We start from the raw sequence: 26069 nt of genomic DNA, 5'->3' as shown, positions 1-26069 counted from the left end.
CGTCTAGTCACACAACACTCCAACCTTCCTGTCTCTAATATTTCAACATCTCATATATCTTAGTTACTGTCCAAAGAAGCATATTCTGGATAAACTTTAAAGCCGGGTATAGAAGCGTGGTTAGGATGCCAGGAGTGGTCTTGGCACATATGTGTCTTAGACTATATGAACTCATCGGAAGCTGGGTTGTGATGACCTAAATGCACTTTGTTTAACTAGCTAAGGGTCCAATAGACTAATTAGTACAGCAGCGAAACTTGATAAGCAGGGATCTAGTAACTATCTTATTTTACGTCAAGCTCGTTCACCGTTACATACTGTATCCCAATATAGCACCTTTTCTGTGAAGCATTGCGGGGGAGCTGACAGGGTTTCACCAGACAACGAAACAGAGGGCTCCGGGGGTGCAGGGAAGCTTTAAAGCACCCTCTTCGTGCTCTGAGCCAGTACATAAAGGCCGGGACCCCAGAGCAAAATCATCTCCACTTGGACAGACAATATTCCATCCTCCTAATAAAAATCCATCTACGCGGATATGCAGATGATCCATCTTCTCCTGACCCATCTGGGGGTCTTTTCTTCCTCAATAATGGCTGCCCCCACCTCAGCCAAGTCAATGATGGTCACTGGCTCTGAGTGGACGATCCAGAATATGCAGCGAGTCTGTAGTACCGATGACACTTTGTGCACCTGGAACTTCGCTATCTTCAATGGAGAAAACGATACAACTGTCTGCACATTTAACGTGAGCGCCACCACCGACGCCGATGTGACCGGTGATGCCTCTGTAACGACAGGTGGCCCTGCTGAATGCGGCGTTTATACCATTACAACGGGCTGGAGCGGACAGTTTGGCGAGGGTAACGGGTTTACCACCTTGGCTGTCGTCAATAATAACGCTGATCTTATTATCTATCCTGCCTATACTGATAAACAGCTTCAGGCTGGAATAATTGTCAGTCCAGATCAGAGCTACGCTCCGGAGGATCTTCCTTAATTTTGGGGTCGAAACAAGTATTGAAAAAAGGTTTTTTTGTAATGATTTGATAGCTGTTTCAAGCATGATTTTTCTCGTAATGAGTTATGTTTGCAGTTTAGTCATTATGCTGAGAATTTGATATGCTTACGACACGTATAAATATGAGCATTGTAACAGTACCCAGAATAATGAAGATTTGAAGTGGCACAGCTACTGTAGGATTTGACACTGGAAGAGTGAAATAACTCATGACATTTAATTTTTTATCGTAAACATACATACACCACCTACCAGCCCTAGGAGCTAAACTAAATCAGAGACGCTGGTTAAAGGGATAGGGTTTCCTTCAAGTAACAGGACTCAACAGTAAAAATGACATGAATGTTGACAATCTACAGCCTGCGGCAAACAACTATAGCCAGAGAAACAGTGATCTGGGTCCACCAGTGGAACTAATATACCACATGAATGTCCTTTGAGATTCAAAGCTCTGGTAATCATGAATTTTAGCCACTTTGTCTAGGGTTTGACCTCAGGTTCAACTCGTCATTCTTATGTCAGAGAGATTGCGTAAGATTCTGTCAAATTACCATCAAAGATCAAGAGAACCCATCTATAAAGAGCTCTCAGCTTGTTTGTCGAACCTGCGTATCCTATCCTCACTAAACTGAAAGCATTCCGGAAGACCGGTTTCCTCCCAAGACAGCCCAGATATCAATTTCACCAACCCAGGCGCACAATTGAAAATATGAGCCATACCTAAAAGTCAAACCTGATTAGCTCCACACCGAAAATGGAAGAACAAGCACGATCTAAACTCACCATGACCATTAAAACCAGCGCATATCCACTGACCCTTTCTCCCTTCAACAGGTCCAACAAGAGGTAGTTTATCCTTTGTCGTACCAATAATCCCAGTCCAAGCATGATCAAGTCCTTCACCATGTCGCAGTGGAGTCTGTGCCGACTCCTCACATAGTCCTGTGAACTCTCTTGTACTGCTTTTGGCAATTCGCTCGCTGAATAACGAGTCATCGAAGGAAATCAGCTCTTGTGCTGAATGGCCATCGGAGCTTGTCCTTGTTCCTGATCCACCGAGGAGAATAGTGCCGTTGTTGAGAGGGTTCACTGAGAAGAAGTTTTCATTGCCGTACCGAAGTGCCATTGTGTGTTTCATTGCGTATTCGCCTGAGAGGGATAGGCGTGGGATAAATGCGTGCACTTGTGATCGACGCGGAGTTATGAATTGGCTTAGGTCTGGTAGTAAATATGCTGCATAGGCATTCGTGCAGTGGACTACCGTCGCTGCTGTAACGGTACCCCGGACTGTGTAAACGTCCCAGCTTGAGCTAGAGCCAGACGAGACAACCTTTGTCGCGGCACAGTGAGTCCATAGTTTTCCACCCTTGCTGATAAAGTCGTTCAGGATCCATTGGACGAGTTTACCAGGATGGTTCGATGCAGCGGGTGACTCGTAGGCAACGAGGGCATTATAGGCTCTCGTCTTAATCTTTGCTTCATCACCTTCGTAGACTGTGATATGTGATGTATCACCACCAGCAGCTTTAAATGATACAAAAGCGTCAGCCAAGCTCTTCTTTTGCTCTTCGGAAGTGGCTACGTCGAAGGTGTTTGTGTATCGGAAGTCACAGTCAACATCATGCTCTTCCACGAATTTGCGGATATTCTCGAGAACAGATTTCTCATTTTCAAGAACTTTGACGGCTTGTTCGGGTCCATGGGTTGCTGCATAGCCTGGAAACGAGCCAAATGCATCTGGAATTACATTTTAGACAAAAGGGCAAAATGAAGGGATAGTCTTCCTTACTAGGTCGGATATGGCCTGCGTTTCTCCCACTTGCGCCTGATACAGCCTCTCTCGATTCCAGTATCAAGATATCCTCACCTTTGACTCCGCTTTCAATGAGTTTCCAGGCTGTTAGGGCGCCGGAGATACCAGAGCCTATGATGACGTATTTAGCAGAGGTTGGGACGGTGGTTAGGCGGTTTGCATGAAGATGTGGAAATGAGCGAGTTGTACGATGCCAGATAGACAAGGTTGATGATGGAGCGGGCAAAGATGGTTTCATGTTGCTTGAATTGGCGAATGGCTATACTACGTAGGGCACTCAGGATAATTGCACCAAAAAAGGAATGCCGGACTCTCAAAGTCGAATAGGACCGTTAGATAAAATAGTTAAGACTTAGAGGTGCTAATCATTTCTTTCCTTTCTAAACCCCGCTTCATGGTGTGGTTAGATCACGAAAGCGGAGATTTCTCCGATGGATGTGGATTCATACCCATTAATAAATCGTTCATTTTATGCAAGACTTGAAGCAATTGCGTTAAATCAGCACATATAACTACATCAATTAATACATTCTCAACCTCTGAATTCCTGGATGGTAAATTTAGTAAAACTTTCAACGTCCAAGGGTACCTGGCAAAGACTCATTGGCAAGCTTGGGTAAATTGATTTTTATGAAATTGGCACGTCAACTCTTAGCAGAAAGGTGTCATTCCTGCCATTTATTTGACAGTTAAGTACAGAGCGAGAATTTTTACATGAAAGCCATGGCATACAAGAACACCCGAAGAAAAAAATAGATTCAAAGCCTAGAGATAACTGCGCCAACGCTGATTAGCGTAACTCATTCCAGTATGAACAGTATATCAAAATGCCAACGTAAATAACCCTAGATAATCCTCAACACAACCCGAAAGCTCAGGCGTTCAACCATGTCCCTGTCCAACAAAGACATGAACCTCTTCTAATTCTATTATAGCGAGTATATCATAAAATGTATAATGGAATCGTAGCACTTAGAAAGACCTCAATCATCCTGCAATCTCAAAGATCCACGAGACTCCATTCTATCCAGCGCATCAGCAATACGCGATCCATCTCCATCAAAGAGCATAAGATCGTAAGTAGCCGCGCCAACTAGACAGCCAAAGATAGGAGCGAAAAGTGGAACGAGGAAGTAGTAGTCAGCGGACGTGAAGACTTCGCGGCCATAAATGATAGCAGAGAAGAGTCTAGGACCAAAATCTCTAGCGGGATTAATAGCCTAAAATCCACAGAATTAATAAATGTTTCATCCAGCCTGGAAAATGTTGAGCAGAAGGAAATTCACATACATAACCAGTCTGCCATCCCAACGCAGCCCCAATGCCAAGTAATAACAAAAACAGCGAAAGCTGCGGCGCTGGGAAGCGATGCGCATTACCGGGATCAAAAATACTCAAACACCCAAACATAAGCACAGCGCTCCCAAGAGTTTCAGAGAAAACAGCCTCCCAATTCGACTCGAACAACGCAGACGGGTACGTAGCGAAGATACCGGCAGAATGGTGGCCTTTCGGACTAAGGATCGAGCCACCAGGAATCGTATAATCTGGATCCCAGGCTTTAATAGCAGAGCGGTAGTTGATATAAACGACTGCAGCGCCGACAAATCCGCCGAAGAACTGCGCGGCGAGCGTGTAGGGTAGTTTCTTCCATTGGCCGGTTCTGGGGCGGAGGAGGGCGTGGGTGATCGCTACGGCTGGGTTGATGCTTGGGCTTGGGTCTGACAAGTAGTTTGCTAGACAGACTGCTGCGGCCCATGCGAAATTTATGGATAGCCAGGTACCGTATGTGTAGTCGGATAGTAGGCATTGAGCGACGACGCCATCTCCTATGACGATCAAGAGGGCTACACCGAGGAATTCGGCTAGATATGGCTTCAATGATTGTCGAGTCATTACGTCTATACTAGGTACCTGGCCCTGGTCCCTGGAGGTGATAATGGATGTCTACGCGAGGGGGTTTCGAGGCAAGTAAGGTTTGTATATTTTAAATGAGATCAGGGTTTACGTCATGTTTCGGCACTGCTTACTTCCGGATGCCGAGATCTATAGACGAGAACATTTTTAGGCATGATTTGTAACAGTATAATCAATGTGAAACAGCATCATTGAACCCCTGATAATAAAGTGATAATATAGACATTTCCAAGTCGTGTGAATATATAAAAAGCAGAAAGACCTTTTGAAAATATGAATTCCCCCAAAATCCCTCCAAATCAGACGCTAAAAAACAATATTCAAATGCGCTGACACGCTATGATAAACCCGAAAAATAAGATAAATGGTAAATGTAACAAGAAAGGGTAATGATGAAAGGGTAATGATGAAAGGGTAATGATGAAAGGGTAATGATGAAAGGGGAATAGATGGTAAATATGTTCATAAGAAGAGAAGAAAGGGGTTTAAAAGGCACTAGAAGCTGAACAATCCAGTGCGCTTCTTGCCGAGAGGGTAGACGACGAGGGCGGCGATGAAGAGGCCGACCGTAATGCCGATAGCCACTTGAATCATTCCGAAACCAAGACTGGCAACGGATGTATCAGTGAGACTGCTAGTGGAGGAGCTGGTGCCATTTTTCGCCAGATTTTCCCTGACAGAATTGGCGTAGTCTAAACCAGAGATTAGGGAGCCACTGGAAGCAAGACCGGAGGGAACGAGCACAAAGATGCCCGGAAGAATGGCGGTAGCGGCGTGACCGTGCCAGACACGACTGTATAAATTGCCTAATATGCCGATTGTGAATGCACCGACCGTGTTGGCGACTTCAGAGCTGGAGCCGAGCTTCGTTCCGCTCCAATAGTTGCTGATATAACCAGACACCGCGATGAAAACCATCACAGGCATCTGCTTCCACTTGCCCTGGTTGACAACGGCGAGGAACACAGCGTATATGGCGACGAAGGGGAATTCACGGAGGTAAACGGAGCCGTAGACAGAAAGACCGGAGCATGTTGACTGGGAGGTAGCATTGGAGTCCATAAGACCATAGATGGTGGTACCTACGGTGATACCATAGCCGAGGAAGAGGGAGTAGATGATAGCGTAAACCATTCGTATGGACCCGGCGATCATCTGGTGGGATTGCAGCTCGAGACTGCTACATAGAACCATGAAACCAGGGAGAATTAGTGCGATGGGGGCCTGAGCCAGAGCAGAGAAGCAGAAAAGACGTTCTTTCTCGCCGTGGCGAGTGATCTCAATGCTGCCCAGGGCGCGAGCCAAGAATGAGGTTATAATAGCGGCGGTCACTTCAAAGACGTTGGAGTAGAGGACTGAGCGGGGCGCCAGGACGTGCTGCATTAGGCCTACCAAACAGCCGAGAAGGAAGATAATCGGCATATCGATCGGTCGCGCTTCAAAGGCAAAGGGTCCCACGGCGGTACTGGCCAGGCCATACATCAACACCACGATCCACTTGTTGAACCGGGGCTTGCGCTGCATGATCTCATCCAGTTCCTGAGTTGCTTCCTCCACTCCAATCAAATCGTGGACAACGTTCTTATAGACATTGTGGGTGTCGGCAAGCCGGCCGAGGTCGACACCTTGCACTATACGCACAAGCTTGACCTCGGCGGTACGCGTTGTCGGATCATCAAAGGACATCAACATACACCCTGGAAGGTATAGGAACTGCCCCTGAACTTCTAGGACGCGCGCCGTCATGGTCATGTATTCTTCCAAACGGTGAGTAGGGGCACCGTACCGCATGAGTGCTCGACAGAGCTGCATAATGTAGCGCTGTCGAGAGATAATCTCTGCAATATGCACGGTGACTCGGATCTCGTCTTCCAGACGTGTCTTGCGGCGACTCTTCCGCGGGCGTCTCCCCGGTGTGAGCTCAGCAGCAGCCGGCAGGGTCGCGCTGCTGAGATTCATCGACGCATTGATGAGGGAGGACGTCGAACGGTGAGCCGGCTTCTTGTACCACTTGAGCTTCTCCTTACGCGGGGTGGCAGAGCCAGATGGGGGCATGGACGTAGGGGGTAATGTCGGCGAAAGCGACGAGCCTTTCTTAGGGGTTGTGAAGCCCGATGAGACTTGTGTATTATCGCTATCAGAGTCATCGGTGATGACACTCTCAGGACGAGAGCCACCCATCTGGTTGGCATGAAGCTTCAATAGCTGAGACAGAATGCCGCTACCGCCAGCCAGGCCACTCGAACGCCGACGCGAGGTGAACGCAAGATCTCGCAGCGTGCTCTCCGGAGTGGTCTGGCCAGAGCGCTGATATGGGCGTCGAGGCTTACGCTTGCGCGCATGCTCCTGCGCCATAGTCATGTTGCGCACGAGACGATGAGCTTCAGCGCTCGGTGGAGGCTCATGGAACTCCCCGCCGGTCTCCAAGGAGCGCGTGAGGTCAGCATCCCGACGCGCACGTTGCGCTTGGAGATGCTCCACAGGGATACCACCGTTAAAGTCATCCGGGAAGATGGAGGCATTCAGTGGCTCACCATCGTCAATGGGGCGACCGAGTTTCTCACCTAGACGAACAGTTTTGGCCCGCAGAAGCTCACCAGCATGACGAAATTTCTCGCGCGCCGAATGAACTTCCTCCAAAGTCACATGTTTTTCGGAATCTAATTCATCAGCAGTCTCGGCTCCAGCCTGTTCTGTGACAAGAGGGCCGCGACGAGAAAGCGCGGGCGCAGGTGGCGTGATGGAATCAGTTAGGGCAACATCTTTCTCGGTAGGTAATAAAGCTCGCTTCTGAGCAGCGACGACTTTATCTGAAAATATTTTATGGGAGTCTTCTGGATGGAGATTATGAGAACGACTGAGAGAGCGAAAACGGACTCTTGGAGAGCGGATTGTTGGAGGCTCAGCAACTGGAGGCTCAACAACTGGTGGCTCCTCAGGCGTGACAGGCGGCTCGGGCTCGGGCTCGGGCGCAGGGACGGCCTCGTGCAGCTCGTATTGGTAGGCCGCAGTGGCGTCCTCTTCCAAACTTTGCCGGCTTGAGGTTATAGCAGGAAAGGGATATTCGGCATAATCTTCATCAGGAGTAGGGCGAGGACTGAAGAATTCGGACATATCCAAGTCCTCCCCTTGGATCCCCCGTGGAATGTCGGAAATATGTCGGAAGTAAGGGGAGTGAAGGGCCAGGAACTATATAGATATATGGGGGATGAAGTAAAACGGAAGGAGCGAAAGCTAGGGGACAAAAGAACGAGATAAAAGCAAAAGAATGAGATAAGAGTAAAAGCACGAGTAAGAATAAGAACAAGAGCAAGATCACTAAATAATTGAAGATTAGAGATTCAGTGTTTGGGGAGTTTCGAGGAGTAGAAATCGAACCACGGATTGAGTACGATAGTCTTTTTTTCTCTTAATTTTTCCTTCTTTTTTCCCTTTTTCTCTTTTCTAAAGGAGTTCTAGATCTATCTTTTTCACATGAAATCATCGTGCTGAAGATAGCGTATTACTATTTGTCCACTTTTTTAGCCCTTTTTTTAATTATTTATTTTTCTCTTTTTTTGCCCTTTTCTTCGACCAAACCCTAACTGATTCCCTCTTTAGGCCATTCACTTCTCGTTTTTCATCATGCTTTTATCCACCCGGCGATTCGCCATGTTACAGGATAATTGAGCTAATCCAAGAATTCTAGATTTGAACACGTACCACTTTTTAAGTCACTGTCAGTGGAGTCGGTGGCGATCAGGTTTGCGGCAGCACAGCGGGTTCGAACCATTGTCCCATCTTGCTTCCAGGTTCCTGAAAATTCTAAAATCAGGAACCAAGATCTAGATTTGGAATTGAAACAGCTATAACCTGAGATAATTAAAATAAAAAATATACATGGATGTTTTATCTGTAGGGCAGACTTTTCTACTCGAGCCGAAAAAAAAAACGCCCGAATTGGTGGAAGATCCCGAATGTCCGGAATACGGATTCTCTTCCCCTTGGCCTGTGAGTTAATAGTATAGCCACCTCCTAAAGCTCTTGTGGAGATATATCCACTCTGATCAACGGCTGATAGCTACAAAAGACATCTACTGTGTAGTCGCTGGGTTTACTCTTGATACATAACTTTGACTCCACTATCAGGCACCAACAGGGGAGATAGGCCTAAATAAACATGACTTGTTACAGACCAAAACGAAACACGATTGATACATTTGTAGTTTGTATATAGAACATCCTTGGTGGCATCCTCTGCACGGACAGTGGATCTTTTCTTATGTTCTACACACCACCTGATCTTTTTTCATTCTTACTGCTGTATATCTTCTCGAATGCAGATTCCTTCTGAGGACCCTCTTTCCCTGCATCAAATCCATATCACATCTATCTGTGCTTGCTTCTTCTCTTTCCCTCTCTGCTACTACTCCTGCTTTTTCTCCGGTAGGGTCCACCCATTCAACACTCCACAGCCAATATTCAGATATGTCGCGTATCCCAGCCAGACGTAGTACGGGGTCATCATCCAGAAGGCCGTGCGGTCCGCCGACCACCAATTGGCCAACAAAAGCGTCACGTTTCCAAGGAGCAGACCCAAGTCTCCCAGGGCTGCGACCGGCCGCCCCACTCCAAAGAATAGCGGCATCCAGAGGAAATTCAATGCCAACTGGGTCGTATAGAGGGTCTGGGCGGTGCCATTGGCCTCATGAACTGCCAGTGATAATGACTGGGAGGCGGTCAAGGTTGCGTGATGCGCGGCATATCCCATCATACTGTACAAGAGTGTCCACGCGGGGGCAAACAACCAGCCCGGTGGGCTGAACGGAGGCTGACGGAGAGTGCGGTAGGTTTGCTGATTCTTGCTCCCTATAGGTTCAAAGCTCAGTATTTTAAGATTATAAAATTGTACTCTGCATGACAACTCACGGTTCGTCAACAGCGCTACTATCATGCCGCCAGCGACTGGCGTGGCTACCGCGAGAAGCGGCGATGTAAACACTGACTGTGGTAGTACAAAGGACCAAGCCATGATGAATTGGATTTGTTGATCTTGTTGATCAAGAGGGGGAAGGGGGAAGATGCGCGAAATTGCTACGTAACCGATCCCGATCATTTTCTCTCCTTCTACGTCATCTCTGCATTTCTTGGCAATCGCAGTCTTTATCTTCATCATTCTTATCTTACTTATCTACATCTTTATCCGTTGGTCGTGCATATCAGATCTACATTCGAACCATGCGCCAGTCGGCCACCGAATACATATAGGGTTGCTTTTTCCACTTGGCAAACCTCGGGCAATTACTAACTCCGGGGATTCAGGAACGTGTGGTGGTGAGAAAGCCCTTGCCACAAATGGCGCATCCTATTCTATGATTAGTCAATAGCCATTGAGCCTGTTCAATTATTTATGACATACGCACTACTCCGAAAGACACGCAGCCATGACATAACTATATCGAGCAAGCCGTTGTTATTTCCGCAGTTTCCCATTGGGTGTTCTATCAATGAACATGAACGAGTGATTATTAGCACACTGCAAGATTGTGACGATGCCTGCTCTAACTCATGAGTATATCTTACATTCAAAGCCAATAATGCTCATGTATGACTGCCTATAGGTTACCCAGTGATGGCCTTGAACAAAATATTACTACGTTTCACATTGTGGAGCGTAAAATGGACCCATTTTAGAGCCTAACATTGCTGCTACCTAGGTACTAACTATTACAGTTTCGCCCTTTCCCTTCTAGGGTTGATAACAGCATGAGTCGGACAAACATTCTAGATGCCTGCGAGGTACTAGATGAGACAATTGCTATCAATACTCCGACGGTGCGTTGGTTCCAGGAAGTTTAGCCGCCGAGTTTCAACTTTGATTCATGTCAAATTTAACGCACCTTTGTTCACATGCTCTAATTTTGTCAATCCCCTGTGGGTCTCATGGACCCTGGAACCTGGACTGAACTGCAGCCGGTAATTGACCCTGGGTTGGAGCGCTTGAATCGATATACCTCTTTGAACGAACAGGCTGAATGGATTCTTTGTTCGATGACCCATTGGCTACTAGATCTGTGATTTTAAGTGTGGTCGTGCATTGGAAAGTGCATGGAGATCATGATAGTCCCGATTGACCGCAAGAACGTGGCAATGATATTTCCTGCGATTCGTAAACCCTACGTATCCACTTGTGGATAGGGTAGAATGTGTCCAAGAACCAAGGAGTTTGGATGATGGATCTAATAAAAATTGACAGTATTATTGCTTTTTCTGAGTGCATTATAGCAATGAATTATCGCAGGAACTGCATCACCTCGCACCAAGCTCTACTAAAGCCTCTCATCGGCAAGATTCACTTCCAACGAGAACATGATGCCGAAAATACACTGAGATGTCCTTTGTCCCTGCAAGGTCGCAAAAATGATAAGCCGCCACCATGCATGCAGTGTAAAGTTTTCAGATGCATCGTTGCTCACCGGTATCTTCGGCGTTTCATGTCTAACTTTGCCGATATGCCAGTCACAGTCGAAGCCGCCAGTCCCTAACGATCGGCAAGATGTAGTTCGGGCCACTTTCCTTCCGAGTTGAAGATACGATCTGAGGCTGTTGCAGATGTGGCAATTCTCACCGCTGATCTCTTCATGTCGATCGTGTTAGATACGATGCGACAAGCGTCATCAATCTACCTAGGTATCGCACATGATATTCTCTTGACTGTGACCAGAAACATGTGAATTCATCCCTGAGAGTCGGTCATACTTAATCCAAACCATGCTACGGTGAGGAATCCCACACCAGCGGGTTTCCGATCATCTGCGATACTGTATACCCGTGGACTGGTATATTTATGGTTGAAATTGGAAGATGATATTTCTTCGTTCAATGGATTTTCAATCCACTATTTTCCATAAGACGAACTTACAGCATGGAAATATGTTAGTAGGTAAGTACCAGTACTTGAGACCCCGGGAGGACAGATTATGTTGACAACTATATACCCGTAGACCTTCAGAGCTAGATAATGGGTATAAAACCCCGCCACAGAACCCTAGAGGTTACTACCTAGGTACTTCTCTACTATATGGCTCTACCAAAGATATACGGTCGCGAGCCATGACCACACCTGGCCAATGTGGACTTCCTAGATACCTACTTCCAAGGCTCTTTCAAAACTCCAAGACTCAAGCGGTGCCATCACGCGAGTGATTGTACATTTTGCCTCATCGGAGGATCCAGAAAAGCCACTGTATGGATCCTCGAATCCGTATCGAAACAAAAACAAAAGTCAGACACTTAGCAAGTGGGGTAGCTGGCGTAATCAAAGCCTTAGTTCGTACTTTTGCTCTACTCGAAGGATTCTGCCACGGGAAAATCCACGTAGACTAGTTCTTACTTTCGTTAAAACGAAAAGCTAATATTTTGTGGGACTTTTGACAAGTACGTTGGCTAGTTCATCGTGGATTTCCGTGTTTTCGGGTGTGATTTGCACAGGGTTTGTGTGGAATCATCCGTTTGCTTACTACAGTCATATCTAGATGGGCTTAGTCATAGACAGTTCGAAAAAAAAAATATACATTATGTATGGATTGTCGTGTATCAGTGATTGATAGCTATGAAAATCACATAGCAAAAACTCATCCGTACGCTAGATTGTAAAAAAAAACAAGAAAGAGAAACAAATGTAGTCTATGTTCTTTTCATTAAGCAACGTGCCATTCACACTCTTCACTCAGCCTTTTTAGAAGCCTTCGTGCGCAATTTCATCAGCAAGAAAACAAGACAGTACGAGCTAACAGCGAAGAGGGCGGTGAGGGCCATGTCCCGCCATCCGTAGTAATACTCCTTCAGGTTGATCGAGTACAGGTAGTCACTTCCGCTCTTGTACTCGCAGACACGGCAGCTCTCGGTGGCATCGGGGTTGACCAGGTTCATGGAGCTGCCAGTTGTTTCCAAGAAGTTCTTCAGGTATTCGGCGCAGGTGGAGCCGTTTAGAGGATCAAATATGGCAAATTCGCTTTCCTTGCAGTTTACGGGCTCGTCCCATAGACTGAAGACTAGCATGCCACCCATCAGGTAGTTGAAAGGGTTCATCCAGTAGATCCAGTAGCGCCAGAACTCTTGGATCTGGGCATATGGAACCAGGACACCGCAGAAGGAGACGAGGGTTCCGATGACGAGGGGGTTCACTAGGCTAGCGAATGTGGCGTTGGGGGCGTAGGCGGCGATGAACTGACCAATACCTGTGTAGACGAATTCGTAGAAGAACATGACCAGGAAGGTACCGCCGGCTCTGTCTGAGGCGTGGGAGAATCCGACAGTGTAGTACCTATAAGTGGATTAGCAGATGAAAGTAGTGGATGGGTCGGATAAACTTACCAGCAAACGAAGTACAAGACACCACAGATAATCAGGTATGGGATCTCAGATACGACAAGTGCTGTGACGAAAGCAATCCAGGAATACATCTTGGATTTCTTCTCGCGCTGCTCGTAAATTGATCTCCGCTCAATGAAGAGAGGCTGAAGCTGGGCAATGACACCGGGTGCGACGAAAATGAAGTTGAAAATGGTGAAGAGACGGAGTTGCAGGCTAGAAACGCTGTCTTTGATCATCCAGAAGGAGAATCCGTTGAAGAGAGCAGATCCAATGTGGAGGGCCATTTTATTATTAACGTAGTCGCAGTTGCGGTACAAGGCTGTGCTCATGCGCGCTGTGCACATTTTTATCTGGGTCCAAAGCGTAGTAGCAAACTCTTCGCCGTCATCAGTGGTACCAGGTGGTTTAGATGCAGCAGTTTCGATAATTTGGTCAAGTTCCTGGACAGCTTTTGTGTAGTCTGGCGATTCCAGCCAGACCTTGTTCCAATCTCTTCCCTGGCTGAGAGTACCAGAGACGACGTCGATCATATGTTCGGCAGGGTTGGCTTCGGTGGGACATGGGGCACCGTAACGGCTGAAATATTCCTTAACAACCGATCCGTTGTCTCCGATGTCTCCAAAGTACACAGTCTTACCACCCTTTGCAAGCAAAAGCAGGGTGTCGAACTCTGCGAACAATTGGGCCGAAGGCTGGTGAATGGTAACCAGGACAGCCTGACCAACATCAGCCAACTTACGGAGGAAGCGAACTGTGTTGTATGCGGACTGTCCATCAAGACCAGAGGTAGGTTCGTCAAGGAAGATCAAGATACTTGGTTTGGAGACTAGCTCAACACCAATAGTGACACGCTTACGCTGCTCAACGCTTAGACCAGCACCGATACGTCCAACTAGAGTATCGGCGAGGTCGTGCAATTCGAGCAGGTCAATAATCGTGTCTACATATTGAAGCTTCTCTTCGTCCGGAATATTTCGATCCTGTCGAAGCAAGGCGGAAAATTCAAGGGACTCGCGGACAGTGGCAAAAGGTTCGAGGACGTCAAGTTGTTCACAGTAACCGGCAGAACGCTGGAATGAAACAGGTAACTCTCGGCCATCAACCAAGATAGAGCCATTAATAGTGCCGTCAGTCTTGCGTTGGGCCAAGACATCAAGGAGAGTGGTTTTACCCGCACCAGATGAGCCCATCAGAGCACCCAACATACCAGGCTTGACCCATCCAAAAACGTTATCAAGAAGGAGACGGTCGCCAGTTGGGGTCTTCACAGTGTAGCATAGATTCTTCCAGGTAAAGACAGAGGTGTTCCTGACCAGCTGACCATCGATGTTGTTTGACTCATCATGAGCATCGCCCTCGGAAGGCTTGCTAGCTTTCTCAGAGATGGCAGCCTCCTCATCGTACTTGTTGTGAGAGTTCTTCTGATGCTGGGCAAGTCGCTCACGGGGAATGACGAGACAGCTGCCGCTCTCGGAAGGAGACTTCCATTTAGTTGTAGAATAGATTGTAATGGCGACAAACAGAACCCACCAGGCCCAGTTTATGCCGAAGTTGCGCCAGAGATGGGAGTGGCTATAGGAAAGTGAACTAAGGTATTGATCTCCAGTCACGAAGGTGGCACCCGGCTCCGCTCCGCCAACACCAGTGCAAGCCTGGTGAGCTGAGTCGTTATAGCCTACGCCGTTTGGAACAAGATTGCTGTTGACGCAGGGGATTTGCGTGCCATGGAACTCATTGGAAAGCAGGGCCTCGAAACCATAGGCCAAGGGATCGAGCCAGAAGATCCAACCGAACCAGGGGTGCATCTCAGGCTTGCTAATCATGTAACCATTGTACATGATGAGAGCAGAGATGAGGAAACCGGAAACTTTGGAAGCACCATCGAAAGTGGTGAATGCGGCACCAATAGCTCGGAACAGGGCAGTCATACACTGTTAAGATAGTTAGTATATATGTATATAAGAAATTGATCAAGGGTTAAACTTACCATGGTAGTACAGAAAACCATAACCCAGTAGGTAAAGAATGTACCAGCGCTCATGGTCAGACCGACCATAAAGTAAACCACGAGGGAGAACATGCTGATTTGGAACAAGAGAACTGGGATATCAGCAGTGATCTGGGCGATGCAGAAAGCTGCAGGGTGGAAATAAGCGAATTCTTTGTGCTTGACAAGAACAGGACGACCGCTGAAGGAGTCGGTGACCTCAGACATAGCAAGCAAACTGTTATACAGAAGAGAGAAGAAAAGAGCACCAGATTTGACGAAGAGTCCACTGGAGTTGTCGGGAGCATTATAGAAGAGAGAACCGGCGATCAGAGCTTGAAGTAGAGTTGCAACTTGTTTGATGATGAAAGTCGCCTTGTCTCCCCAAAGAATCTGATACTGGCGCGAAACACAAGCCTTAACTTGATCGATGAAGCCGACAGTAAAAGGACTATTCTTGGCGAGTTGCTTCGATGTTTCAAAAGAGACACCTTCCTTGAAATCCTTTGTCCGTTCACGAGCAATATCAGAGTCGGGGTAATCGTATTCGGTGGTCATTTCGGCAAAGATGGTGGATTTTTTGTAGGCTTCGCGGAGAGTCTCCTTATTTCTAGGGAATTGGTTCTCGAAGCCTTCACGAATACGGCGCTCTGTCGGGACAGTCACACCGGTCAAGAAGTCAGCAACGTTAGAGCCCTCGCGGCAGACGAAGCCAGCTTCTTCCATAAAGGGGCGTGCGTCAGCACGGGGACCGTAGTAAACCTGCTCGCCCTCATCGAGGACCAAAACTTTGTCGAACTGCTCGTAAATTCCGTTTCCTGCTTGATAGAGGGTTACGATTGTTGAAAGACCCAGGGTATCAGTCATAGCACGGATGGCCTTTGTCCACTCCAGAGCGGTGCTAGCATCTAAACCACGGGTACTGTTGTCCCAACAAAACACGGATCCACGAGTGGCCATGCACTCGATGATAGAGACACGTTTACGCTCACCACCCGAGACTCCGCGAACGAACTCGTTACCAACCTTGGTATCGACGGTATGCGAGATGCCCATAGACTCCATGAGGAATTCCTTCGATTCTTGGGTATAGGCTTCGGAAGACTCCACGCCGTTCGGCAGCTTGAAGGGGACCTTAAGCCTGCAGGCAAAATCCATGGTCTGGCCGACAGTCAGACTAGGGAAGAACAGCTCCTCCTCAGTATTCATAACGATCTGACCGCGGTAGTCGTGGGCCTCATCGGAAGTCAAAGAACCGAATCTAACATCACCGTCGATAGACTTGAAGCCACCTCGGCGGTTGGCAAGCATCTTCAACAATGTGGTGCAGCCCGAGCCCGGACGACCCAAGACAAGAAGCATTTCGCCAGGCTTAACACAGCCATGACTGTTTTTCAGAATTGTGCGTAGTGGAGGCTTATTACGCGACTCCTTGATATGCGTGGGAATATTGAACTGCGAGAACACATTCTCGACAACTGCGTCATCGGCGCTGATAACATTCACGTTCAGATCCTTCCAGGTGACACCAAGCTCTTGGGGCTTAAAACCGGAAGTAAGATCTCGTTGATGTTGCTCCTGGACGCGAGACAGCAACCCCCACTCATTGTTGTTGTTTGGTGCTTTCTTGCTAGTGGGGTTATCATTGACAATTGTTGCGGAGCTTTGGACACTTGCGCCGTCAATTGTGTCATCTTGATTCCCCTTATTGGGTTGAATAGAATCGTCCATGGTGGAAAGGCTCATACAGGAACAAGTCCTGCAGAGAGGAGAGAAAGGGGGTAATAGGAGTGTGACGATGTAAGAATTAGAGAAATCAAATTAAAGCGGGAATGAAAAGTAAAAGAGATTAGTAGGTAATTCGGACGTTCGCTGTCAGAAACAGCGAGGCCCTCGTCTTATGTAAAAAGATGTAAAACTTCCCCCACAGGAGCTCGGTGGTTATATTCGAAAAGGCCGACGGGCTTTAAGTGAGTTAAAAGTTTTTATGGATCCGGTGTCAATAGTCACCACTATATCTTAGTATTTACCTAGTTGACCGGAGTGATGTATTCATAATCAAAACTATAAATTGGTAGTATTTGGTCAAATGCCGCCTAAATAACTAAACAAAATGCGTTAAATTCCGGGGGAAAGATTATCTGATAGAAGCATAAAGTGGGTTTCGGCTTTCGCAGTCGCTATTGAACCGAGCAAATCAGCAAAGAACATCGGATTTAGGAAAAGAGCCGATTACTCAGCGGCTCAGCCTAAAAATCCAGGTCAAATAATTGGATGGAATCAATGACTCAGCGGGAGAACGTTCGGAAGCGGGGACGATACATTTCATTGTGATTGGTTCGGAGCACTGCATCAGTGTATTCCATGTGGCGTCGGGCCATCAATCTCCCCGATGCCACCCCCTATTGCAATTTACTAATTTTGAATCTTGGCAACAAGTTGACGAGGAAACATTAAGGTTCGGTAGGATAAAAGATATCCCTTGCTTTGAAGCTATTGCTTTGTACATGATTAAGACGACATCAAACATTCAACAAGTTCAAAACCTAAAAGTCTGTTGCGGTCGATTAAAAGCAAGGTTGATATCCGTGGGCATGGATGTTTCCTAGAGAAGAGTTAAGATTGATCTATAGGAGATGGGAGCTACGTCTAATCGAGCCGCTTGACGATAGGTTCTGCATTCTCTCGACGAAGATTGAGCAGATCCATGGATACAATATGGATTTCAGTTTATCTCCGTCCATCAGAACATCGATTGTTTCTTGATACTCGGTACGGAGTACACCGATGTCATGCATATATCAAACCTTAATAGGTAACTTTGGTCGGTGGATCCGATTTAGGCATTTGCTGTTCGAGTCTCGATTTCTAGTCCTCATGCTAGACAGTCTCTAACAGACCGCCTATCCATACCGCTCAAGGTTCGGTGTGATCTTTTCCAGCACTTCAGAGCCTCCACGTTCCCTGAAAATCATCGAAAACATCATGAGTTCTGGTGATACTCGAAGGTAACAGGTAATAATGATTGTTGGCGAGCGTGATATGAAAAGGTCACAGTGAATTGATAGTCTCTTCATCATTCATACCATTGTAAACTTCAACGGGTAAAGAAGATCATAAGTTTATGGCAGGAGATGCCATTTGGTCAGTAAAGTCGCGAAAATCGTTCATATGAGTAATGAAGTCTTGCATTGACGAGTCTGCACACTGAACCTTCTTATGATGATGCTTTGGAATGCCTGCCTCTCTGATTATAGTAGTCCATAGTACCTACGGACCATTTGTCAAAGAGACTATTATGTTGATACTATTTTCTTGAAGTTTTGCCCGCTGATGTGATGCTTTCATATTTCCGAGAAAGAGGCCAGGGACAATCTGCCTCATCTGGGTGCACTTGTTCTTTCCCTCAGTTTTGGCATGCATCCTTTCCTGCTGCGGTATCATTTTCGGTTGTTTTTATCCATTATGATTTACACGTGATCTTCTTCTTTCTACAGCTAAGGAAGATGGATGGGAATATCCTTTTATGGGAATGTCATAGTAATTATGAGCCCTTGTTTGTTTCATAGCAATATGACTTATCATCTTAAGAACGTGGAGCTTATAATAACTGGTTAGTTATAAGTGGCCCACGTTTGACAATCTTGTTTAATTGTCACTCGAAGAACCCTTAGATCTTGGTATAATACTGAATAAAATTCAAGAAAGTAGGTGTATTAATTGAAGAGCGTCAGAGGGAAAAAAAAATCAAGCTGATTTAATGACGTGCTTTCCAAAATTATACGATAAACTTGGAAATTATTGGAAAATGAAGTAAAAGCAGAGTAAGTTTTGTCTTCACATCAACTCTCTCACTATTCAATATTCTTCTCCCTTTCAATACCTCAGTATAATAAGAACAGCCTTCATGGTGGCTTATGATGTCGCGACTTGTTGGAACCAATGGAATCTGGTTTGCTGAAGTGAATGAACTCGGGAAGTGAATGAAACTAGTGGAATTGGGGCATACCCGATTCCATCGCGGGAACTTAGAATGAACACACATCTTACCGCATAACTTATTACACGTACAACGTAGTAGTAATAGTGCATCGAGATCCCTGTGAACCGACACGACTCAACTTCTGACTTCCTACAACAAGAGAACATGAACTCTGCCTCATGTCCTCTATCCCCTATTATACCAAACAGTCGTTATCTAGGTGAATCAGAATTCAAGTTTCAATCCATATCAACAGGCCTGTCACTTTGCCTACAAAGGAATGAGTATATCTCAGTAATTTTAGATATTCTTCAAAAAAGGCAAATTCAGTATTCGACAAGCCCATTTCCGAAGCAAAGGGTATGCCTATGAAGCACTGCGGATGGTTTTTGATTATGGGCTTTGTGAGTTAGGGCTTGTGGAAATTCGAGTCGACCGTCTTTCTAGGAACGTGTTGATGAAAATGGTGATGGATCGTAAATTGGGTTTAGAGGCAGAAGAGAACAGTGGAGGTGACAGTGTGGATGAGTTTAGGAATAATATTTTGTTTGTAGCCAAGGCAAATGGTTGGCTGGGCTTGAGAAGTCATGATCAACATCCAGTCTGAATTTTCTACCGTTCAAACTTCAGGACCTATTTGAGACTTTTTTTATCTTCAATGAACTCTTAGTCTTAGTAGGAGATAGGAGACTTATATGAGAACCTTGAGGGTTTACAGAGACAGCACGTCTCTCAAAATGAGCCCACAAACTGGTGCGGGCATCTTGACCACCGCACTATGTTGTCTCGGAGGTGAAATAAATACCCATTTTCCCCTTCTAAGATTATAACCCTGATCTAAAGCGGCTGGCCTTGCTTACCTTCAAGGATACAAGTCAATGTTGGGATCTCAGAATGAAACAGCCACTACCAGAGACCATATTTGATTGAGGTTAACCCCATACTTTCTCAAGTAGCTAACTTTCAATGTTACTTGACTCTTGAGGGATACAAGATTAGATTTGGATAGCGTCACTGAGCTGAAAGATTGCAGGTTCGAATATTATATAAAAGAGAAGATTGAAAATTCCATTGTGAACCCCGTCCTTGAACGCCATTTTTGATGCTGTGTACTGCCTAGGCAAGTGCTTTCGTATAATCATGATAGGTTGTTTTTCATAAATCGTTACATGTCCCGTATTTGCTGAAAGCAGATATACCTTGCAAATTCCCCCTCCTACTAACAGTTTCCAGTTCAGAAACTGCTATTTCTAAAGACCTCATATCCATCTCATCATCATCTGGATATTCGTCACAGCCTGGGAATAGGGGCATTGATTGGACGTGGATGGTACTTTGGAGGGAATCAAGTCGATGTCGAAGATCTTGATGTGTGAGGCGCTGCATTGAACTACAAGCCAAGACATGTCGTAAATCAGGCTCTGAGGCTCGAGCCTCTTTTTGTATTTTTTGAAGAGAAAGTTCACAGAGTCGGTAGGCCAGTTGGTCTGAGTCTATGGATGGATTGCCCTTTTCGATGAGAGGTGGAGGTGCAGGGATGTTGATGACGTGGAGACTTCGATTTTTGCGTCTATTTAGACTTGGAGAGAGATTTCGGGTGAGGATTCTGCTAGCTTGCATGGTTGTAGATGTAGAGCAGAGCAGAGTATAGAGTGGAGTGGGGATGATCAACGATCACAGTTTTTGGATGCAGTAAAGTAGCTTGGAGTTGGAATGATGATGAACTACATTAGGCTACCTATGTATGGAATCCTATATATAAAGGGACTGAATCAAGGAGTAGTAAAGTAATCCCGGGTCAGACCACTTTAGAGATTGTTGATGGAGCAAATAGGGATGAGATGGGGAAATCCGGTAGAATCAATTTGCGGGATATCGCCACTTCATCATGCCACTCCGATCGCACTACACACTACCCGGCGTCACTATTCAAAATGAAGATAAACGTGTCCAATTATATAACTGCTAATTGCACTTTCTAAACGACTACGATGACTTAGTTCAAGCCCCATGACCTGCCTTCCATCTAGGCTAAATGTTGGTTTCGGGCCTCTCCGCATTTTCGACTTCCGACATGGCATGCTACGGAGAGCTCCATTAAGGTAGTAGGACAGGTCTTGTGATTTGTCCCCTTATGGAGTCTGCGACTCTCTGAATATTGCCAATCGATCTCCATCGCTACATAATTACGACCCGCTGAGTACTATGGAAGGATTTCTCGGCACTTCTATTTTCCCCCTAAAATTGAGATTTGGAAATTTGCAAGACTTGTTCATATGGAACTATCAATTATCAACTTGAATACAATACAAAGAATTGAAGACTCAAGATTGGTCCAAAATGACTCAGTGGGATATCGGGATGACTACAGATTCCCGTTGAATTTTTCATCGGTTACAATCCTGATATCGAAGATCTTTAAAGGAGATGAAGTTTTCACGTCAGACATCACAGATCACACAGTAAATACCACGCTATATACATGAGTAGATCTACCCCCACTGCAGAACAATGTATTTGACAGAGCCAAGTCGAAGTGCTACCCCTCTCCGCGAGTCCCCACACTCGACATTCTCAATAATTGAACCACCAGCTCCATTATCAATTGTCACAACTCATATTCTCGAGTCCGGTCCCGCAGACACCTTCCCAGATGGTGGCACTAGATCCTGGCTAGTGATCATGGGATCTTTCTTCCTGCTCATGAGCAGCTACGGAATGATGAACTCGACTGGTGTCCTGCAGAGCTATTTCCTAACGCATCAGCTATCGGGATATTCCACCAGTGCAGTTGGCTGGATTCCGGGTACATTTACCTTCTTCGGTCTCGTGCTGAGCGCTCAGATTGGCTCTCTCTTCGATAGATACGGCCCGACGGGTATCCTGGTCGCCGGCACGGGCTGTTACGTCTCTGGTATCTTGCTTCTAGCCGAATGTCGGCTGTATTGGCACTTTTTTCTTACTCTGGGTGTTCTCACTGGAACGGGGGCCGCGCTGCTCAGTACGGCTGCTATGGCTGCTGTGCCGCATTGGTTTGATCGTCGGGTCGGCATGGCCATGGGCACTGCAATGGCCGGTGCTGGATTTGGAGGTGTCACTTTTCCCCTAGTGCTTAGGGCTGGGTTCGCTCGTTTTGGGTATCAGTGGACTATTCGGCTTCTTGGTTTGATTTTGGCGGTTTTGTGTGGAGTAGGAACTCTACTTGTTAAATCTCGTCTGCCGAAGGGTAGAAGTAAGTCTACTATTAACATACGGGCCTTTAAGGATACCAGATTCACCTGGTTAACTCTTGGAACATTCAGTAAGTGGCAGTGACAATTAGAGAGGAAGTCAAAGATCTACGCTGACCGTCTCTTTCTTCTTTCTTCTAGCTTTGGAGCTTATGGTGTTTGCAGGCCTCGGTCTCTACCCTACTTACGTTGTCGCGCAAGGGTTCAGCACTACCACCAGTGTGATCCTTCTCTCCATCTGGAACGCGTATGATCATTCCTTTGTACTCCTTTTCTCCAGCGACTAATACAAAATCTTAGTTGTTCTACACTTGGTCGACTGATTGCCGGGCGTGTTGCAGACAAGTATGGGCGAATCAATACGTTAACAGTCCTGATTTTACTGGGTGCCATCGCTGTATTTGCGATCTGGCTTCCCTTTGGCAACATCCTAGCAGGTCTCTACGTATTCAGTTGTGTGTTTGGACTGGCGTCGGGCTCCTTTTTAAGCCTAGCGCCGGCGTGCATCGGTCAGATTTCCCAGGCCAGTGAAGTGGGCGGGAGGTTTGGCATCTGCTATTCTATTGTCAGCTTTGCGTATGTATCAGTCCTCGTTTTCATGAGATTGAGAGCTAAAGATATCTTGCAGAACCCTCATATCTGTTCCTATTGGTGGTGAGATGCTTGAAAAGATCGGTACAAGAGCCATGGTAGCGTATTTAGGTGGTGTTCTCCTCGCTGCTCTGGGTATGTTCACTATGGCTCGATGGGCATGTTTGAGCTATCGATGGAGGTGGCATGCAAATATCTAGAAATAGAAGACACAGAACCCTTCGAAGGCCAAAAGGATTTACATTTGTTCAAAGACTAGCGTAGCTGGAACGGTGATGATTTAGCATCGACAAAGAGCTGATACATCTGAAAGCTGTATTTCTCAAAGGAATCAGAAGGGCGCTTCAAGAAGATATTATTTACGATTCAATTACAAATAAAAATCAAAAATAAAATGTCTTCTGGTGTGAAAGATATGGATGTCATTCAAAACTAAGCAGAGAGAACTGACCTGGGTCTTCCCGTCTGGGTTGAAAGAAGATGCAATCTAATAAAAGAAGATATGATGATGAATTGACGTGATATTCTCTTGAGTCGCTTCTACATCTTGAGCCGACTTCGTCTTGCCCGATACACTCCACTGATCTTCCGTATGCAAAACATCCAGGCAGGAAGATCACCTATGCATTGGTATGATGATTCGGATTTCTACGCTCTTGAATATGAGCTTAAGGCTTCGGGAATACATTGGCCTATGCTGGAAGTAGAGAGTATCAGCAGTGTATGCGAAGGATAAAACTTACGCTCCTGGATACCCTAGTTATGGCTTCAATGGTGGTGTAAATAGAATAAAAGTAAATGTATAGTTTTTTTACTAAGGCGAATGGTTGAAAGCAGCAGGCAACAGACTCAATAAGTATTGTTAAATATTTAGGCACAGGAAATATTCATTCTAGGCTGAGTTGAAGAAAACTCACGAGTTAAACATTTGAACTAAACAATATTACATGCATGGAGTTTCTGAGTTGTTACATGCAGTAAGTAAGAGCTTCTATAAAGGGGTTAAGTTGGAAGTGATCAACCGAAAGTAGGGATAGCCATTTTCTCCTTGTTTCGCTAGGGAAAGTGAGTACGCCTTCTTTACACCGCTACGCCGCTGTAAGGACCTCACAAAGTGCGCACATTTATTACAATCTAATAAAGCTATCCCATCATATTGGAGTCCGACCGTTATAGAGTCAGGAGACGAGCACTTGCTGCTAAATTTCCCCAAGTTGAACAGTTGGAAGAGCATTTCAGAGAGAATCGCAGTGCGCTGAAAGAGCCTCTACTCGTTCTCCTCGCACCAAGTCTCTCGCTTTGTTTCCCGTCATGTTTCTCGATCTCATCCACCAATATTTCCAGACTGCCCTCTCGCAGCTACCAGGCCCTGCTCAGCAGCTCTTGCGCAGTCCCTACACCCAAAAATCTTTAGCCATTCTCGTCACTCTGAGTGTAGTGTGCTCCCTTAATCGCTACTTGACTGAACGGGCGCATAATAACTGGATCCGCATCGGTAAATGGGTCCCCTCCCGCGAGTTGGTCCTCATAACGGGTGGCTGCAGTGGCATCGGGAAACAAGTTGTGAACGACCTGGCGAATACTGGAGTGCGCGTCATAATCCTCGACACAAATGAACCTGACTTCCCCCTACCCTCAAACGTGGCATTTTACCGCGCAGATGTAACTTCCTCTAAGAACATTGCTGAGGTCGCAGAATCCATTCGCAGTGAGCACGGCGAGCCAACAGTGTTGATCAACAACGCTGGCGTCGGCCACGGCGGCACAATACTCGAAGAGCCAGAGGCACATATCCGACATACGTTTGAGGTCAACACTCTCTCGCATTTCCTTACAGTCAAGGAATTTCTTCCGGCTATGATAAAGGTCAACCACGGTCATATCATAACCGTCGCCAGTGTCACCTCCTTCTTAGCACTTGGTACGATAGTCGATTACGCATGCACAAAGGCCAGTGCACTCGCATTCCACGAGGGTTTACATCAGGAACTGCGCTACTGGTATGACGCGCCAAAGGTGCGCACCAGTATCATACACCCCAATTTGGTCCGCACTCCGATGATTCAGAGCATAACTGATCGGGAGGCCCACTCCCGTCAGCCAATTATGGACCCCCAGGTTGTTTCGGAGGCTATTTGTAGACAAATTATCACTCAAAGTAGTGGACAAGTTTTTTTGCCTAAGAGTGTATCTTCTACTAGCTTTTTGCGGGCTATGCCTTTTTGGATGCAGGAGGGTCTTCGGTCGTTTGTTTCGAGGGACTTACGTCGCCAGCGGAATAATCAAAAGGCTGAGGCGAAGGTCTCCGGGCTATAAATATATTATTTTCCGTTTTACTATATCAGATCATAGAGTCACTTGCAATGCCTGGAATCTCTACGCTGAAAAAAAAAATTCACGGACTGGCATACCCAATTTTGCGTTTGATTGCGGATAGTTGGGATCATGTGCTCTTCTATAGCGTTCCCTGAATAGTGTCGCTGAAGATTCAACCGCAATCGCAGCAGCAAGATGCAGCGACGTCTCACCAGTTACCAAAGATTTTGAATTTATAGTCATAGTGGCATTCAGTGTCTCGATGAGAGATCTAAAGATGAGTGGGTACCAGAGAATCGATGAGCAAACTTCATTGAATGCTGTTTTGCTAGTGTCCCAGTCCGCAAAGTCAACACGCGCACCTCTTTCTAGAAGGATTGGAAGTACCTCTATGGAGTTACGGCACGGAGTGTCATGATACGTGCATTTGGGCAATCGGTTGGTAGCAAATCGAGTGGCCAGAAGGTGTTTGAGGGGTTTTGGATGCCATGGATGAAAAGGATACTGATATTGAGTTAGTATGCTCAAGTAGTGGTATGCCTTAATTAGGATTTGCTCTGTATCTGCTTAGGCTGGATTGTTGAGTAATGCGATACCAGTGTCGTGGACTACAATACCGGATATTTGACTGGAATTAGCCATAATGATAGTAACTAGTAAAGTAAAGCAAGTGTAATGATGGGATGAATAGGCATTTTTGACTTGGTGAGGAGATATGGAGAAGATGGAGGAGGGGTCAATGTCTGTTGTAATATAAACCATGCAATGTAGGAGCGCCATAGTGATACACGGCTGAATACAGGGTAAACGACCTGACTCTTGTTATAGATTCCCTAGCAACGATAACGGGAACATCTTAA

General features: G+C 46.2%; 9 protein-coding genes across 9 annotated transcripts; 4 read left to right on the top strand and 5 right to left on the bottom strand.

The window, feature by feature from the left end:
- Positions 1-589: 589 nt before the first annotated feature.
- N7495_008643 (uncharacterized protein) lies at positions 590-997 on the top strand (the record flags this gene model as incomplete). The annotated part of the gene is made up of 1 exon (XM_057211294.1): positions 590-997. The coding sequence occupies one exon, from the start codon at positions 590-592 to the stop codon at positions 995-997; it is 408 nt and encodes a 135-aa protein (XP_057060837.1).
- Positions 998-1738: 741 nt separating this feature from the next.
- Positions 1739-3069, bottom strand: N7495_008642 (NAD(P)/FAD-dependent oxidoreductase; the record flags this gene model as incomplete). The annotated part of the gene is made up of 3 exons (XM_057211293.1): positions 1739-1791; positions 1835-2755; positions 2808-3069. 3 exons carry the CDS (start codon positions 3067-3069, stop codon positions 1739-1741), a joined length of 1236 nt encoding a protein of 411 aa, XP_057060836.1.
- A 745-nt stretch (positions 3070-3814) lies between these two features.
- On the bottom strand, positions 3815-4727 carry N7495_008641 (uncharacterized protein; the record flags this gene model as incomplete). Its single annotated transcript, XM_057211292.1, has 2 exons — positions 3815-4051; positions 4122-4727. The coding sequence occupies 2 exons, from the start codon at positions 4725-4727 to the stop codon at positions 3815-3817; spliced, it is 843 nt and encodes a 280-aa protein (XP_057060835.1).
- A 516-nt stretch (positions 4728-5243) lies between these two features.
- Positions 5244-7862, bottom strand: N7495_008640 (threonine/serine exporter family protein; the record flags this gene model as incomplete). The annotated part of the gene is made up of 1 exon (XM_057211291.1): positions 5244-7862. One exon carries the CDS (start codon positions 7860-7862, stop codon positions 5244-5246), a length of 2619 nt encoding a protein of 872 aa, XP_057060834.1.
- Positions 7863-9153: 1291 nt separating this feature from the next.
- Positions 9154-9759, bottom strand: N7495_008639 (TspO/MBR family protein; the record flags this gene model as incomplete). The annotated part of the gene is made up of 2 exons (XM_057211290.1): positions 9154-9596; positions 9657-9759. The coding sequence occupies 2 exons, from the start codon at positions 9757-9759 to the stop codon at positions 9154-9156; spliced, it is 546 nt and encodes a 181-aa protein (XP_057060833.1).
- A 1255-nt stretch (positions 9760-11014) lies between these two features.
- On the top strand, positions 11015-11272 carry N7495_008638 (uncharacterized protein; the record flags this gene model as incomplete). Its single annotated transcript, XM_057211289.1, has 1 exon — positions 11015-11272. One exon carries the CDS (start codon positions 11015-11017, stop codon positions 11270-11272), a length of 258 nt encoding a protein of 85 aa, XP_057060832.1.
- A 1180-nt stretch (positions 11273-12452) lies between these two features.
- N7495_008637 (putative ABC multidrug transporter) lies at positions 12453-16821 on the bottom strand (the record flags this gene model as incomplete). Its single annotated transcript, XM_057211288.1, has 3 exons — positions 12453-13053; positions 13104-15034; positions 15091-16821. The coding sequence occupies 3 exons, from the start codon at positions 16819-16821 to the stop codon at positions 12453-12455; spliced, it is 4263 nt and encodes a 1420-aa protein (XP_057060831.1).
- A 4762-nt stretch (positions 16822-21583) lies between these two features.
- On the top strand, positions 21584-23093 carry N7495_008636 (MFS general substrate transporter; the record flags this gene model as incomplete). Its single annotated transcript, XM_057211287.1, has 4 exons — positions 21584-22373; positions 22444-22549; positions 22603-22878; positions 22931-23093. 4 exons carry the CDS (start codon positions 21584-21586, stop codon positions 23091-23093), a joined length of 1335 nt encoding a protein of 444 aa, XP_057060830.1.
- Positions 23094-24204: 1111 nt separating this feature from the next.
- On the top strand, positions 24205-25209 carry N7495_008635 (SDR family oxidoreductase; the record flags this gene model as incomplete). The annotated part of the gene is made up of 1 exon (XM_057211286.1): positions 24205-25209. One exon carries the CDS (start codon positions 24205-24207, stop codon positions 25207-25209), a length of 1005 nt encoding a protein of 334 aa, XP_057060829.1.
- Between the last annotated feature and the right edge of the window lie 860 nt (positions 25210-26069).

Source organism: Penicillium taxi (genome assembly GCF_028828555.1).
Source record: "Penicillium taxi strain IBT 34144 chromosome Unknown utg000005l_segment0_segment0, whole genome shotgun sequence".
Taxonomy (NCBI): Eukaryota; Fungi; Ascomycota; class Eurotiomycetes; order Eurotiales; family Aspergillaceae; genus Penicillium; species Penicillium taxi.
Note: the sequence above shows the minus strand (reverse complement) of the source record. Positions and strands in the feature narration are given on the sequence as shown.